We start from the raw sequence: 13,840 nt of genomic DNA on the forward strand, positions 1-13,840 counted from the left end.
ACGAGGCCCGGCACGTTGGTGGCACTGTCTGCATGGGGTGGTGTCCACGAAAATGCCCGCTGCGGAAAGGGCTCTGGAGCTCTGCATGCGACGAGAAACAACATTTGTGCCCATTCAGATCGGGGGAAAAGGCGCCTTTCTGATTCCGAAACGACTACTCCCTCTGCCCTAAAATATATGTTATTTTAAGGTTTGAAATTTTTCCTCAAATGTATGTCATTCTAGGTTGAGAGTGAACTCAACCATCTTAATTGTGCATCGTTTACGGATTTTTCCCAATAGAAAGATGTGCATGCAACCAAATAGGGGGAGATACATGTGGGGGAGGTGCATGGAAAAAGTCATGCTAGTTTAATTAGCACATTCCTAATGCTTAATAATTAGGAGTATGAGAGTCTTTTCTAAGCAACCATAATCTCTCCTAAAAATTCTAGAATGACATATATTTCAGGACGGAGGGCGTAGGCCACTTGAGTAGGGGCACTAGAGTATTTACATGCCACGTCAAGCGCTAACCACTACTGATCAACCACGATGCAGTAATAAACAACAGGTACTAAGCACCTTTTTGCACCAACTATCATTCACAGTCAGTACAGATCAGTCACAGAGAGGGAGAGAAAACACAACGCAGCATTTGCATGCTCGGCGGGGCTTATCTAATCTACACCGCCCATATTTGCTTGGGATTCACGTGTATTCTTCTTTTTTTTTACTGGGATGTATTGCATTTTTTGGCGAGGTCCACAATATCATACGCATTTGGTCAGAGGGCGTGCTCCGGGGTCTTCTTTTGGAAGATGCTTTTGGATCGCTATCATTTTGGATCTCGAACTAGTCTTGCTTCTATTGACTTTTGCATTAAATTTGCCCCTCCATGCCCGTGGCCTATAATCTCTCCTTCCGGGGAGCGAGCGCATCCGCCTTCGTCAGTGTCGCCGTGCATCGGCTACCATTTTGGATATTGAACCTGTTGTGTTATTGCCAATCCACTACGATTGAATCTCTGAAAGAGGAGATTCAGGAGTTACTATATATCAAAAATCGGCAGCTTGCCAGCACTCGCCACCTAGGCATAGCATTTTCAAGTTTATTATCTTCTTCCTAGGTGCAGCATTCCTAGTTCTTTACATGTAAAATTTTTGAAGTATACAGATACACATTTGAAGTATTAAACGTAGACTAATAACAAAACAAATTACAGATTCTGGTTGTAAACTGTGAGATGAATCTATTAAGCATAATTAATCCGTCATTAGCAAATATTTAGTGTAGCATCACATTATCAAATCATGGCGCAATTAGGCTCAAAAGATTCGTCTCGCAATTTACACGCGAACTGTGCAATTGGTTTTTTATTTTGTCCACGTTTAATACTCCAAACATTCGATGTGACGTTTTTCGGCAAAAAAAGGGCTTAGTAGTTAGGTAGCTGTTAATATGTCTGAGGGGGAGTGTGATGAATTTTTATTGATCGTCGGACTCTAATCAGTTTCCATGAATTCCTGTTCAGCACATTTAACAGAGGAACAATGTTAACTTCCAAATTAAGTTACGGCCTTCTTTCATTTTTTTTTAAATTTGATGCCTATGATGCGTAAGAGCAGCGGCGGCATACTATGGTCTCAGCGGACCAACCAAAAACCCAACCCCTCCTCACCAGCAACGGCGAGAACGCCCAACCAATACCCACCACGGCGCCGCGGCACCACCTTGCCTCCCCTAGCTCCCCTCCAGCCTGTCCGTTTGACCCGTCTCGCTATGTAACCAACCGGCACCTGCCCAAGGCTAGCTAGCCCCACTACGCACTCGCTCGCCTCACCACCAATGCAAAGAAGCCCGTAGCGAGCGAGCGAGCGAGCAATGGATCACTCCATGAAGCCAGCTGCTGCCCTCTCAGCGTTCTCGTCCCGGAGATGGGTCCTCGCCACCTCCCTCTGCTCCCTCGCCTGCCTCTTCCTCCTCTCCGCCGGCCTCCTTCTCCTCGCCGCCGGCTACCGCCCGTTCCTGCCGCACACGGCAGCACCGTGGGACCGCTTATCCAGGATGCGGCAGCAGGCGGCGCCGTCGACTGCCCGTGCCTCGCACGACGCCGCGGTTGCGCCGGCGCCGGCGCCAGACGCGGGCTCACCAGGCGGCCTTGATTTGGGCCAGGAGGACGAGGAGGAGGATGCCGGGCCGCCGCCTGCACCGGCCCCCGCGCCGGCGGAGGAGGAAGGGGAAGGAGGTGGCGACGGCGATTGCGACGTGTTCGACGGGACCTGGGTGCGCGACGACGCGGCGTGGTACCCGCTGTACGAGGCCGCGGAGTGCCCGTTCCTGAGCAACCAGGTGGCGTGCCACCGGAACGGCCGCCCGGACTCCGGCTACGAGCAGTGGAGGTGGCGGCCCCGGGGCTGCGGCGGCCGCACGAGGTCAGTGCCCCGCAAGCTAACGCCGCATTGACCATTCATCTGTGTTGTGCTCCGCGCGCGCCATGGCTACTCTGACACTTGTTTCCCGATCGACGAGCGAAGGCTGGGCGGCGCGGAGGCCCTGGAGCTGTGCCGGGACAAGCGGCTCGTGTTCGTGGGCGACTCGCTGAACCGCAACATGTGGGAGTCGCTCGCCTGCATCCTCTACGCGGCGGTGCCGGACCGGTCCCGGAAGCGCATCGTCGACGACGCCGGCTCCGAGTACAGGATCTTCCGCGCCATGGTAAGAGTGGCGTCACCAGCTAGCTCCTCGTCTTTGGCATCGTGTGCCCACGATGAATTCATGGCGCCCGTTACTGTTGATCAACCTACTCTAGCCGAAGTCAACCGTAGTCGTAGACAACAGTATCAACAAATTAGTTCACAGTAATTACTGCCTTTTATCTGACCTAAGTAAACAATTGACCATTGTAAACAAATTGTTTTTTATGTTTTGCATTTAGATATGTTTTTTTCTTGAAAGAAATGCATTTAGATATGTGTAAGTGATAGTTTCACATTGTTGCTTCGTAACAAACAAAAAAAGTACACGACTAGGGAATATATATGCTAAGATCGCATATTCTTCATTAAAACGGGGCTTCTACAATGACTGTTCACACTGCACTTACATCACTTGCATTCTACAAAAACAGGACTACAATTGCTCCGTAGAGTTCTTCTGGAGTCCGTTCCTCGTGAAGCTCGAAACAAAGATCAACCAGACCAGGGCGCTCAAGCTGGATCAGCTGCCGGCCATGCTGCAGAGGACCCTGGGCGCAAACATTCTCATCTTCAACACCGGCCACTGGTGGACTCACACTGGCAAGCTCAGAGCGTAAGTCCACGCGATCTCTGTTCTCTAACCATGCTCAATCTATTATACTCCCTGCATCTTACCCCATACATCTGGATGCAGGTGGGACCATCTCGAGACACACGGGAAGATGGTTGAGATGGCAGGGGAGGAAGCCTTCAACAGAGCGCTAAGAACCTGGGCTAGGTGGGTCGACCGCAACATAGACCCCAGCAGAACAAGAGTATTCTTCAGGAGCGTCTCTCCTGAACATAAGAGGTACTACAACATTTCCAGCAACAATAGAAGCAGGAACTACTTCAAAAAACAAGTAGCAGGAAGTAAATGAGGTCACTAACTACACTCCTACGGTGCAGTGTAAACTGGTGCTATAACCAGACGTCCCCAATCTCCACTGGAACAGTGGCTCCTTGGTTTCCAAAAAGCCTGGTCACCATTGTGGAAAGGAACATCAAGAACATGAGAACACCGGTCCAATATCTGAATATCACACACCTCTCGGAGCTCCGGATTGATGCACACCCATCGGTTTACACCATCACCCGGGAAGGGAAACCGCTGAGCACAGAGCAGCGGCAACAACCGCTGACATATGCTGATTGCAGCCATTGGTGCCTACCAGGGCTACCAGATACCTGGAATATGCTTTTGCTTGACTCTTTGATGAGACCTCCCTCCAATGTACATTTGCTAGGGTGAAGCGTAATACTATTTTGGGTGGCAGCTTCAACTTGTCTGGTGTGATAGTAAAGCAGAAGAATAGAGGAGAACAAAGAAAATCACAATATACAGACGTTGCCACATAGGTAGCACTTTACATTGAAGATCTGGTCATATAGCCTAAATCCTACCCGGTCCACAAGCAAAAATTCAGCTCATCAATTGTACACATTGGCTAAGCAATTAAACAACTACTAAAGGAGTGCAAATAACAACTGTGGTGACAATACTGACTACAAAAATCAGCACCAGATTTACAGTCTGACATTGCAATACATACTAATTCAGCACCAAAATCTACACCAGTTCAATAGAATGCATGGGCATAACCAGGGCAGCAAACAGCAGTGTACGCCATAAACAACAAAATGGTGATTGCAACTTACATAAGACTACAGCTTTCATGCCAGAAAATGCCATGTCCGCTAGGTAAAAACAGATCATTGACAGTAGCAATTTGAGCATGATAAAACTTGCTGACTAGGAATATGTAAATTTAAAAGCATAAAAAAGTTGTCTGATAACAAGAAAAACATACTCAAGATTACCCTTGATGTGCTACAAAGCTAAACCTAATTTATAGCCTTCCGGTTTCAAGAGATCGCATAAAAGACGGGAGAAAGAGAACATAAACCCATCAATAATCCCTATCTCATAAGGTAAAAAGGCATGTGACTAAGGCCATCCTTTAGAGATAACTATTAGCTGCTAGCTAAGGCCCTGTTTGAATAGTTGGTTAGTAGTCTTATCTATCACCTAGTTAAGAATTGTAGTTAGCTGATCCCCCAAGCTAAAACAGCTAAATAGTTAACTAAGGGCGTAAGGCAAAAGCAAAACATCTTCTGACTATCATGGAGTACTTGGCCACTATCCAAGCTTCAAGAAACAACGATAAATCTATAGCTTTAGGATTTATTTTGGAGAAGGTATGCAGCATTCGGCAACCAGACTATAAATGTAAAAGGAAAAAAGAAGCCCGTATTACAATCATACATACATACAAACAGCCCACAACTCACCAAGCATGTCTCCACTAATAAAAAGGCAAGATTGAACAGATCACAGGCCAATAATAACAAAGGGATCTCATATGATAATACTACAATAAACAAGACACAGTACAGTTGAGTGCAACTTCACTTATCTATGTAAACTGAAAACTGCAAAGCAGTCATAAAGAAGTACATGTGAAGCATTGTCAAGAAACACTAAACTAGCTTGATTTATCCAACATCGAACACTGGTAGTGCAAACTCATTCCAGAATCCAGATCAGAAGTAGCCACTAGCCAGAATATGCAAGACATCCATGTGAATTCAGCACAACCATTGCAAAGCATATGCTCCCAAGAGTTGTCACACACCTGAGTCATACATTCACTAGAATTCAATCAATAATTCAGCTGAGTACAGATATAAATACAAACACAATAAAAATTAAAAAAGAGATACGATGCTTAATACATTAGGCTTCTAAACATACTTAAGAGAACTTTTTATAAGGTGGGATTTATCAAGTATAGCAAAATGTTCTATGCACTATCAAGTCAAAACCAGTTTTGATGACTGCACATGGATATTGCAGAGCTTTTAAGTGCAAATATATCACATCAATAAGGATCGGTGGGAAACTGAAAAACTTAACATAATAAAATCAAGGCAAAAATTAAGATCAACCGAAATCATACTACTGATGAGACAAAGAACATAAAAAAAAGGTCAAGAGAATTCATAAACTATCAAGAAAGAAAGAAATAAAGCATTCTGGATACCAGCACCCACACCCAAAAAAGAAACTGTAACACATTCACCGTGCACAAAGATAGATTTGTCTTATATTACATAGAAAATGATATATAAATACAATGTTAATGTTAGTAAAAAAAAAGATAAGTTCACAAACAGCTTATAAACTCGTTATCCATAACACTGCAGCTATTGATCAAGCAGCCAGCAAACATCTCTAGCATCTAATACACAACATGGTCTTTAGGTATAGGAATCTAGTAATTTAATGGTAGTATGAAATGAGGGAACGGAAGGCATTATTTGAGTCCAATGTCCCAAGCACTACATGCAAGATTAGATAAGAAACAACCTTTACAAAAGGTTTACGCTAATGCCAAAGTACCAAATAGAAGGGAACTTAGGGAGGGTATCAGTGACATGAATACAGAAAAGGCAACACTGCGGACATTAGCATGCACTAATGCAGCCACCAGTTACAAACATGACTCCACGATACGAATTAATAAACGTGAACTTAAGGACCAACTAGATCTGAACATGAGGAACTTAGTTTAAGACTAAAAGAAAACTAAGATTGCCTCAGCCTTGAAGCGCTACAATCAAGTAGTAACCAGCAATTTAAGATCAGGTTAATAGCCCAAGCAGATCCACACTATCAGTCATCGTTATAAGCAGATAAGGAATAACAAAGCTTGACAATCCCAATACAATCACCAAGACAAAAAAAGAATAGAATCAGCATGCAAACGAAAGTAATGGGTACGGAGGAATCAAATGTCACATAAACAACCAGACAAACAACAAGCAAAGTGAGGGATGCCTCAGGCAGTCAGGCCCACCAAAGCATTATGCCCTCCATGCTACAAAGGCAAACCCAAATAACTCACACACCCAAAGGAAAATTTAAAACAGGAAAACACAGGGAAAAAAATATATGTCAGCTAATAGGGAACTTAAGGACTACTATGCTAACATATTCACAGCTAGCATCCATGAAACTCTAGGATCAATGCCCACCAATCATCACTTATTAGTACCTATTGCCTTCAATGTCTTACAAATCATCAGAACTTAATCAGTAATAGAATATGAATTCTCTGTCACTACCAAATTGAATAACAAAAGCAAAAAAGAACAACCATTCAGACAGTGTAACTTGCAAACAAAATAGTCAAATCAAAAGAATCTGACTCATAAATCACCGCCAGATTCAATAAAAGCCAAAAACACCACCATTCAGCCAGTGCAATTTTCAAACACATAGTCAATTCCATCCATGTGAGAAGCTAAAGCAAACAATCTACAAATCAATGCATGCTTCACTACAATTCCAATTCTGAAAAGCGGCATACCACAACAATAAAAAACTATAAAACTAAAAATATGCTATGGGTGTAAAGTATACCTTAGAAATAAGGCGGCACATTGGGATACATAGGAGGAGCCCTGCCACCTGGCCCAGGTGACATCCCACCTTGAGGGTCCTGGCCACGGAAACCCGACCCTGGAAGGGGGTAGTTCCCTCCTTCAAAGGCACCTGCAGGCAGCCCACCTCCACCCTGTTGCATGCGGTACATGGAACCTCCACCCATTCCAAGGCCACCATAAGCCCCCATCCCACCAGCACCAAACTGAGATGATCCACCAAACGAGCCACCACCCATTCCACCAGGCCCAAATGCGCCAGCCCCAGCACCACCCAAACCGGTAGGCACCTGGCCTCCCATTGAGCCTAAACCACCAGCACCCCCTCCACCCATGGAAGATGGCATGTTTCCATAAGGGTTTGGACCCCCAAACCCGCCGCCAACACCACCAAATGCACCGAATGAAGACAGACCACTCCCAGGGCCACCATACTGCGCTCCCATCTGTGGCCCAGGCCCAAGCCCAAGCCCTCCCTGCATTTCCTGTGGACCACCCTGCATCATCTGCTGCTGCTGCTGGTTGGCAGCCCCAGATTGTTGTGATTGCCCCTGCTTCCCCTTCTTCCCCTCTATTGCGAGCTTGCATACAAGCTGGTGGTTATCAATTACCTTAACCGAGTCCACTAACGAGGCCTGCGCACCCTCAGGCGTCTTGTACACAAAGAGGGCAAAGCCACGGAACTTGCCCGTCTGCTTATCAAAACCCAGCGGCCCCTCCTCGATCTCGCCATAAGAAGCGAAGTGCGCAAGGAGGCGCTCGGACGACATGTCGGCAGGGACGTTGCCGACAAAGATTTTTCGAAGGGAGACATCCGCCACAGGAGCACCACCGCTGCCCGCGGCCCCACCGGAAGGCCCTCCGGCCGCGCCGGCGGCAGCAAGCTGCGTGACGGTCATGCGGCCGTCGATCTTCTTGGAGGGCTCCTTGAGCGCGAGGACGGCGGAGTCGGCGTGGCGGAACGTGACGAAGCCGTAGCCCTTGGACCGCCCAGTATTCTTGTCGGTGATGACCACGGCCTCCTCGAGGTCGCCGTAGGCGGAGAATATGGCGCGGAGCGAGTCGGAGGTGGTCTCCCACCCGAGCCCCCGCACGAATAGCTTGCGGAGGGCCGGGTCCCGGTCGGCGGCGGCGCGCACGGCGTCGAGCGCGTGCGCCGAGACGAGGGCGGCCGCGGCCGCGATGTCGGCGAGCTGGTCCCGGGAGAGCGGCTCGAGGAGGCGGAGGACGTCGTCGCGGGTGAGGCCCAGCGCGGCGGCCCCGCCGGCGGGGGAGGCGGTGGCGGCGCCGTTCTCCTCGGCCTTGCGCTTTTTGGAGAAGGGATCCATGGGGGCGAGGGAGCGAGAAGGGGATGGCTGGGCAAAACCCTAGCTAGGGTTTGGAGATGTGGCGGCGGCCGGGTCGGAACGAGAAGGGAGGTGAGGAGAGAGGAAGGATCGGCGAGTTTTTATCGACCTGACGCTGACAGCATCAGATTTCTCGATTAGGGAATCCAACTGGTACTGGGCTACTGGCGCAACGTGTGCTAAAAATAGACTGGGCGTTGTACTGGGCCACGACGGGCTCAGACCAGACAGATAACCAAAAAACCCCGTCATATTGGGCCCAAAATCGCTATGTTGTTAGGAGCTCTACGTTTCCAGAACTTCCTAGATGCGTGAAGGCTTAAAAATCAAAATCTTGCATTTAGACTCATTGATTAGATTGTGGACGACTAGATGCGTTTCGCTCGTTGAGCCATCTATATGACTATATACTACCTCTATTTATATATATAATACAATTACTATTTTTCATTTCTTCTACTATTCATCTTTTCTATAAATACTCATATAAATAAAAAGATCTAATAGATCGATTGCACTTTTGATGATGGATATAGTGATGTTCGTTCTTACTTTATTTAATTAAACATAAATTGTTGGTAAGTTTGAGAAACAAAATCAACAGCGTTATGTACCTTACCTCATATAAGTGGGACCCACTAAGGATCCTTAACTCTACTTCTCTCTTCTTTCATGCAGCCACCACGTCATCACGATAGTTTAAGCCATCACGTTATGTATGTGCAATTTTCATCACTTGCAATGTCGAACAGGCAAAGTCCTCTAACGTTATTTTGATTCTAGAGAGAACGAGGATATATGCATGGCTCTACAGATATTCTAAAGTACTACATGCTGAATGTACTACGTTTTGAATGTAACGGTGTGCCACATATGATATGATGAACAGATTACGAAGATACTCCCTCCGTTCCAAATTATAAGACATTCCACTAATTTTAGAGAGTCAACGTTTTTTATATTTGTCCAAATTTATATAATAAAATAATTATTATTATTATATAAACTAAGTACCATTAGATTCTTTATTAGTTATAATTTCATAGTCATAAATTTTTATATTTCTCTCTATAATTTTGATCAAACTTGAGATTGCTTTGCCTCTCCAATATTTTTGGAATGTCGTATAATTTGAAACGGAGGGAGTATATAGTAAGTGATAAATGTAGAATAAAATATACGAAACAAGAAGTAGAGAGAGTGAGGATATGGCTCGTTCTTTGAACAATGTGTGGACGCCTTTTCTGGTCAACACACAAACGCGCTAGATCGCGCGACGCGAGGAGGGGCTCCTTGCAGCGCCTCCTGCATGAAGCGGTCAGACCGATCAGATGGACCGGTCAGACCAGTCGCTGTGCAGAACGGCGACGATCCAACGAACGCTCACCCGGGAGGGACCCCGTCGGGGGTAAGCGTGTGTAGGGTTGCCCTAGACTCGGCAGGCCAGCTAGGGCGTCCTCAAACGCCATGGAGACGAGAGAAGAACAGCATATCGAGGTTGGAAAAGTAGGGTAACGAGAAAGAAAGGTAAAGACGATAAAAAATAGATGTATTTGATATGTTCGATTGGGTTGTATCCCTTTAATCGACCGTGACCCTTTATATTTATAGGGAGTAATGGTCTTATCCCTTTAGGAGTTGAAATCCTAATTAATTTCGCATAAAAATATAACTCCTAACTCGCACTGGGCTGTCTGGACCGGTCTGACTGCCCTAGCCAACCAGTCTGACCGGTCTGGGTCTGGGTCAAATCTTCCCGAAATCATAACTCTCTCCTCCGAAGTCCAAATCGGGCGTTCCATATATGCATTTTGATCGTCCGCAATGGTGAAGTCAAATTTGCATTTGACAAAGTCACCTTGACCGGTCTATACATACCGGTCAGACCGGTCTGCATAGCCGTGCCAATTTTGATCGTCAACATATGCCTCCCTGTTCTTTGGCAAAGCTTGCGTGCCAAAGAACACTCATATGGACCAAAATTGTCTAAGGACGATGATCAATGATATTCATCAGCCATTTTTTGTGCTAAGGGCGATAAAAAATTACCGGACATATCTTGCTTTACTTCAAGTTGATGATGAAATAATTTGCTTCGGTCTCCAAATTTTCTTCATGATCATTGGCTTTGTTGGCTCGACCTCCACTTGTTGCTCCATTGATTCTTGCTTGCGCAAACATTGCAGCTTTTTTTTGGGTGTGAGATAAGTCTGAGGGACACCACCTCGGCTGTAAGTATTTTGAATTTTCCTTTACGTCCTTCTCACCCTTCTTGCTACCATTAAGATCATTTTCGATCAGATTATTGTTAATCGGTCTTTGGAAGATACAATTTGGATACATAGAAAGATATTGACTATAATATGGTTGTATATACATCCTACTATAATCCAAAGATGTATAATAAGAAGTATACGACCAAAACCATGGAACAACTGGTCCTGAGTATAACATAGCAGGACAGTTACCTTGAGACGAATGATGATCCAATTGCTCGCAAGATCTTGATGATGTCTCATCCTTAGCTTTGCTTGGCCATCCCATCTGTTTCTTCTTCTGAGTAGCTCCTTATTTCTCATATTTGGCCAAGAGTTCCTTAAAACTCGACCTCATCTTGCTTTTGGAGGAACTCTCAGATTCACTGGACGCACTGGTCAGACCGGTCTGAGTACCGGTCAGACCGGTTGGCTTGTCACCAGTGTTTTCTTTTTTGTCTTGCCCCCCAGCCGAACTTGATTGTTGTTCAGCCATATCATTTGAAACATGTTCAATATCAGGGACAATTTATCAATAGACCTAGCCGATGTTTCTTCAACGGTCGGCTTTTCTTTATCTTGTGTCAAATCTGAATTTTTATTCAATCGTCCATCTTTTTTGACACGACAGACTTGCTTGATCACCTTGTGTTTCCTTTTCTGCACAGGCCGATTTTTAGAATTAAAACGACCATTTTTTTTAGGTGATGGTTCACTAATTGCCAGCTCCCTATAAGTAATATAATTTGGGCGTAAATATGTAGGAAGAGATGGCATATATGAATTATAAAACCGCGGTGCACAAGAATAAGGCATATTTAAATAAGCACCCCATGGCATATTCATAGAGGTTCCATATGACGAAAACGGCATTGATGTAGGAAAACTATAACATTGCTGATTCTGATCATGAAATTTCTGTTTTGGAACAAATTTTGGTTGTTTGAAATTTTTTGCCCAACTGTCATGTTTGATATCCTTTTGTTTTAAGGATTTAGACGGAAGCTTCTTATTTGGCTTCGCCTTTTTCTTTTCATGCTTATGACGACTTTTGGATTCAACAGTTTTCCAAACACCAATCTCGGATTTTTTGGGCTTAACCATCTTTGGCTTTGATTTATTTTGCGGAACTCTGGGAGAGGCGGTGAGACTGGTTGGAGAACTGGTCAGACCGGTTGCGGTACAGCTGGTGATGGTACAACCTTTATTTTGTTGCCCCCAAGCGTAAAAATACTAGAATTAGTTTCTGTGTACTTGCTAGGAGAATTTAGTTCGACAATTTCGGCTTGAGACAACCGAATTGTATCTTGACCAGCAACATCAGGCAAATTTTTGCAAGGATTGTTAGCCGGTTTTTCAATAACCGACTTTCGAACAACAGGAGTTTGAATTGAACTATTTTCTTGATCAATCAAATCTTTAATAATACCAGATAAAACATCAGATAAATTACCTGAGGATCGCATATCCATCAATACTTCAATGGTGGATGATATTTGCCACTCGTTTATCACCTTGACTCCTTGCTCTGTTGTATGGCAGCGGGACAAGAATAACTTTTTGACTGTCCCATTGTGTTCTCGCTTATACTCTTCAAGTAGCTTATCACGCATCGCCATATTGCTAGAGTTTGACAAATCAGTCATAATAACCTGATTTTCGTCCCCAGCAGAGTCACCAATTTGTGTTGACGTCTTTTCTGGTCAATACACAAACGCGTTAGATCGCGCGACGCGAGGAGGGGCTCCTTGCAGTGCCTCCTCCGGTCAGACCGGTCGTCGTGCAGAACGGCGACAATCCGACGAACGCTCACCCGGGAGGGACCCCGTCGGGGAAAGCGCGCGTAGGGTTGCCCTAGACTCGGTAGGCCAGCTAGGGCGTCCTCAAATGCCATGAAGACGAGAGAAGAACAGCATGTCGAGGTTGCAAAAGTAGGGTAATGAGGAAGAAAGGTAAAGACGATAAAAAGTAGATGTATTTGATAAGTTCGATTGGGTTGTATCCCCTCAATCGGCCGTGACCTTTTATATTTATAGGGATGGATGGTCTTCTCCCGTTAGTAGTTGAAACCCTAATTAATTTCGTGTAAAAATACAACTCCTAACTCGGACTAGGCTGTCTGGACCGGTCTGACCGCCCTAGCCAACCGGTCTGACAGGTCTGGGTCTAGGTCAAATCTTTCCGAAGTCATAACTCTCTCATCCGAAGTTCAAATCGGGCGTTCCATATATACATTTTGATCGTCTCGACGAGAGCTACGCAATGGTGAAATCAAATTTGTATTTTCACAAAGTCACTTTGACCGGTCTGACCGGTCTATGCATACCGGTCAGACCGGTCTGCACAGCCGTGCCAATTTTGATCGTCAACACAATGTATTCTGGAAAGTATCTATGTAGAATCGTATATGTTGTTGTGCATTTCAGACCTGCCCATCTTGAAAACGGAAAAGGTCACGCTCCAATCCATATAAAGCCATAAAAAACTCATATTTTATTTTTCTAGAGCCGCGTCAAAAAAATTGTCTGCTAATGTGACTAGGCATTCAGTAGCGACGGCATAAAAAAAAAAGCATTCAGTAGCGACGAAAATTATGTTATGTTAAAAATTTACCGGAAATGATAGCATCAGTCGCACCAGTGGTCTAGTGATAGAATGTATCCTGCCACGGTACAGACCTGGGTTCGATTCCCGGCTGGTGCATTTTTTATGTTTCTTTCTCTCAACAATTACTGTAATATATAATACTTATTCCTGATCTCATGCTAGGGTCTTAAATACTTCAAAGATTTAATAAAAGAAAACTTGCTTAGTCAGTCTCATATACTAGGACAGTTCTCAAATCGCCCCGTTGGAGCTGGGGTGAGCCGGCCTGTATGCAAAACATACAATATATCTGCTCCAAGTTAGATGGCCAACTCCAGGATGGAGGGGGTTAGATTTTTTCTTTTTTGAAGCGAAGTGCTCGTAAACAAGTTCTATATCTACAGTAACGAGTACTGTTCGTGCGTATTGTAAAAAGACACTCCAATATGTCTAAGCAGCAACCACACGTCAATTAAAAGGCAAAACATAC

General features: G+C 45.1%; 2 protein-coding genes across 3 annotated transcripts; one reads left to right on the plus strand and one right to left on the minus strand.

The window, feature by feature from the left end:
* Positions 1 to 1,613: 1,613 nt before the first annotated feature.
* Positions 1,614 to 7,497, plus strand: LOC120707398 (protein trichome birefringence-like 28). The gene is made up of 5 exons (XM_039992288.1): positions 1,614 to 2,414; positions 2,517 to 2,697; positions 3,110 to 3,291; positions 3,373 to 3,528; positions 3,627 to 7,497. The coding sequence occupies exons 1-5, from the start codon at positions 1,864 to 1,866 to the stop codon at positions 3,967 to 3,969; spliced, it is 1,413 nt and encodes a 470-aa protein (XP_039848222.1). The 5' UTR covers positions 1,614 to 1,863; the 3' UTR covers positions 3,970 to 7,497.
* On the minus strand, positions 4,920 to 8,641 carry LOC120707399 (UBP1-associated protein 2C-like). 2 transcript variants are annotated; one of them, XM_039992291.1, is made up of 2 exons: positions 7,144 to 8,641; positions 4,920 to 5,369 (listed from the first exon to the last, which is right to left on the minus strand). In XM_039992291.1, exon 1 carries the CDS (start codon positions 8,489 to 8,491, stop codon positions 7,145 to 7,147), a length of 1,347 nt encoding a protein of 448 aa, XP_039848225.1. In that variant the 5' UTR covers positions 8,492 to 8,641; the 3' UTR covers positions 4,920 to 5,369; position 7,144. The 2 variants fall into 2 exon arrangements, with proteins under 2 accessions (XP_039848225.1, XP_039848223.1); XM_039992289.1 differs by having other exon boundaries at positions 4,922 to 5,353; positions 7,144 to 8,632.
* Positions 8,642 to 13,840: the final 5,199 nt, after the last annotated feature.

The sequence above is a fragment of the Panicum virgatum genome, chromosome 5K, assembly GCF_016808335.1.
Source record: "Panicum virgatum strain AP13 chromosome 5K, P.virgatum_v5, whole genome shotgun sequence".
Taxonomy (NCBI): Eukaryota; Viridiplantae; Streptophyta; class Magnoliopsida; order Poales; family Poaceae; genus Panicum; species Panicum virgatum.

Excerpts from the sequence above, each read along its gene's own strand:
- LOC120707399 (XM_039992291.1), bottom strand. The coding sequence starts at position 8,491 with ATGGATCCCTTCTCCAAAAAGCGCAAGGCCGAGGAGAACGGCGCCGCC.
- LOC120707398 (XM_039992288.1), top strand. The coding sequence starts at position 1,864 with ATGGATCACTCCATGAAGCCAGCTGCTGCCCTCTCAGCGTTCTCGTCC. Across the intron at positions 2,415-2,516 it reads GGCTGCGGCGGCCGCACGAG|GCTGGGCGGCGCGGAGGCCC; the intron begins GTCAGTGCCCCG and ends CGACGAGCGAAG. Across the intron at positions 2,698-3,109 it reads ACAGGATCTTCCGCGCCATG|GACTACAATTGCTCCGTAGA; the intron begins GTAAGAGTGGCG and ends CTACAAAAACAG.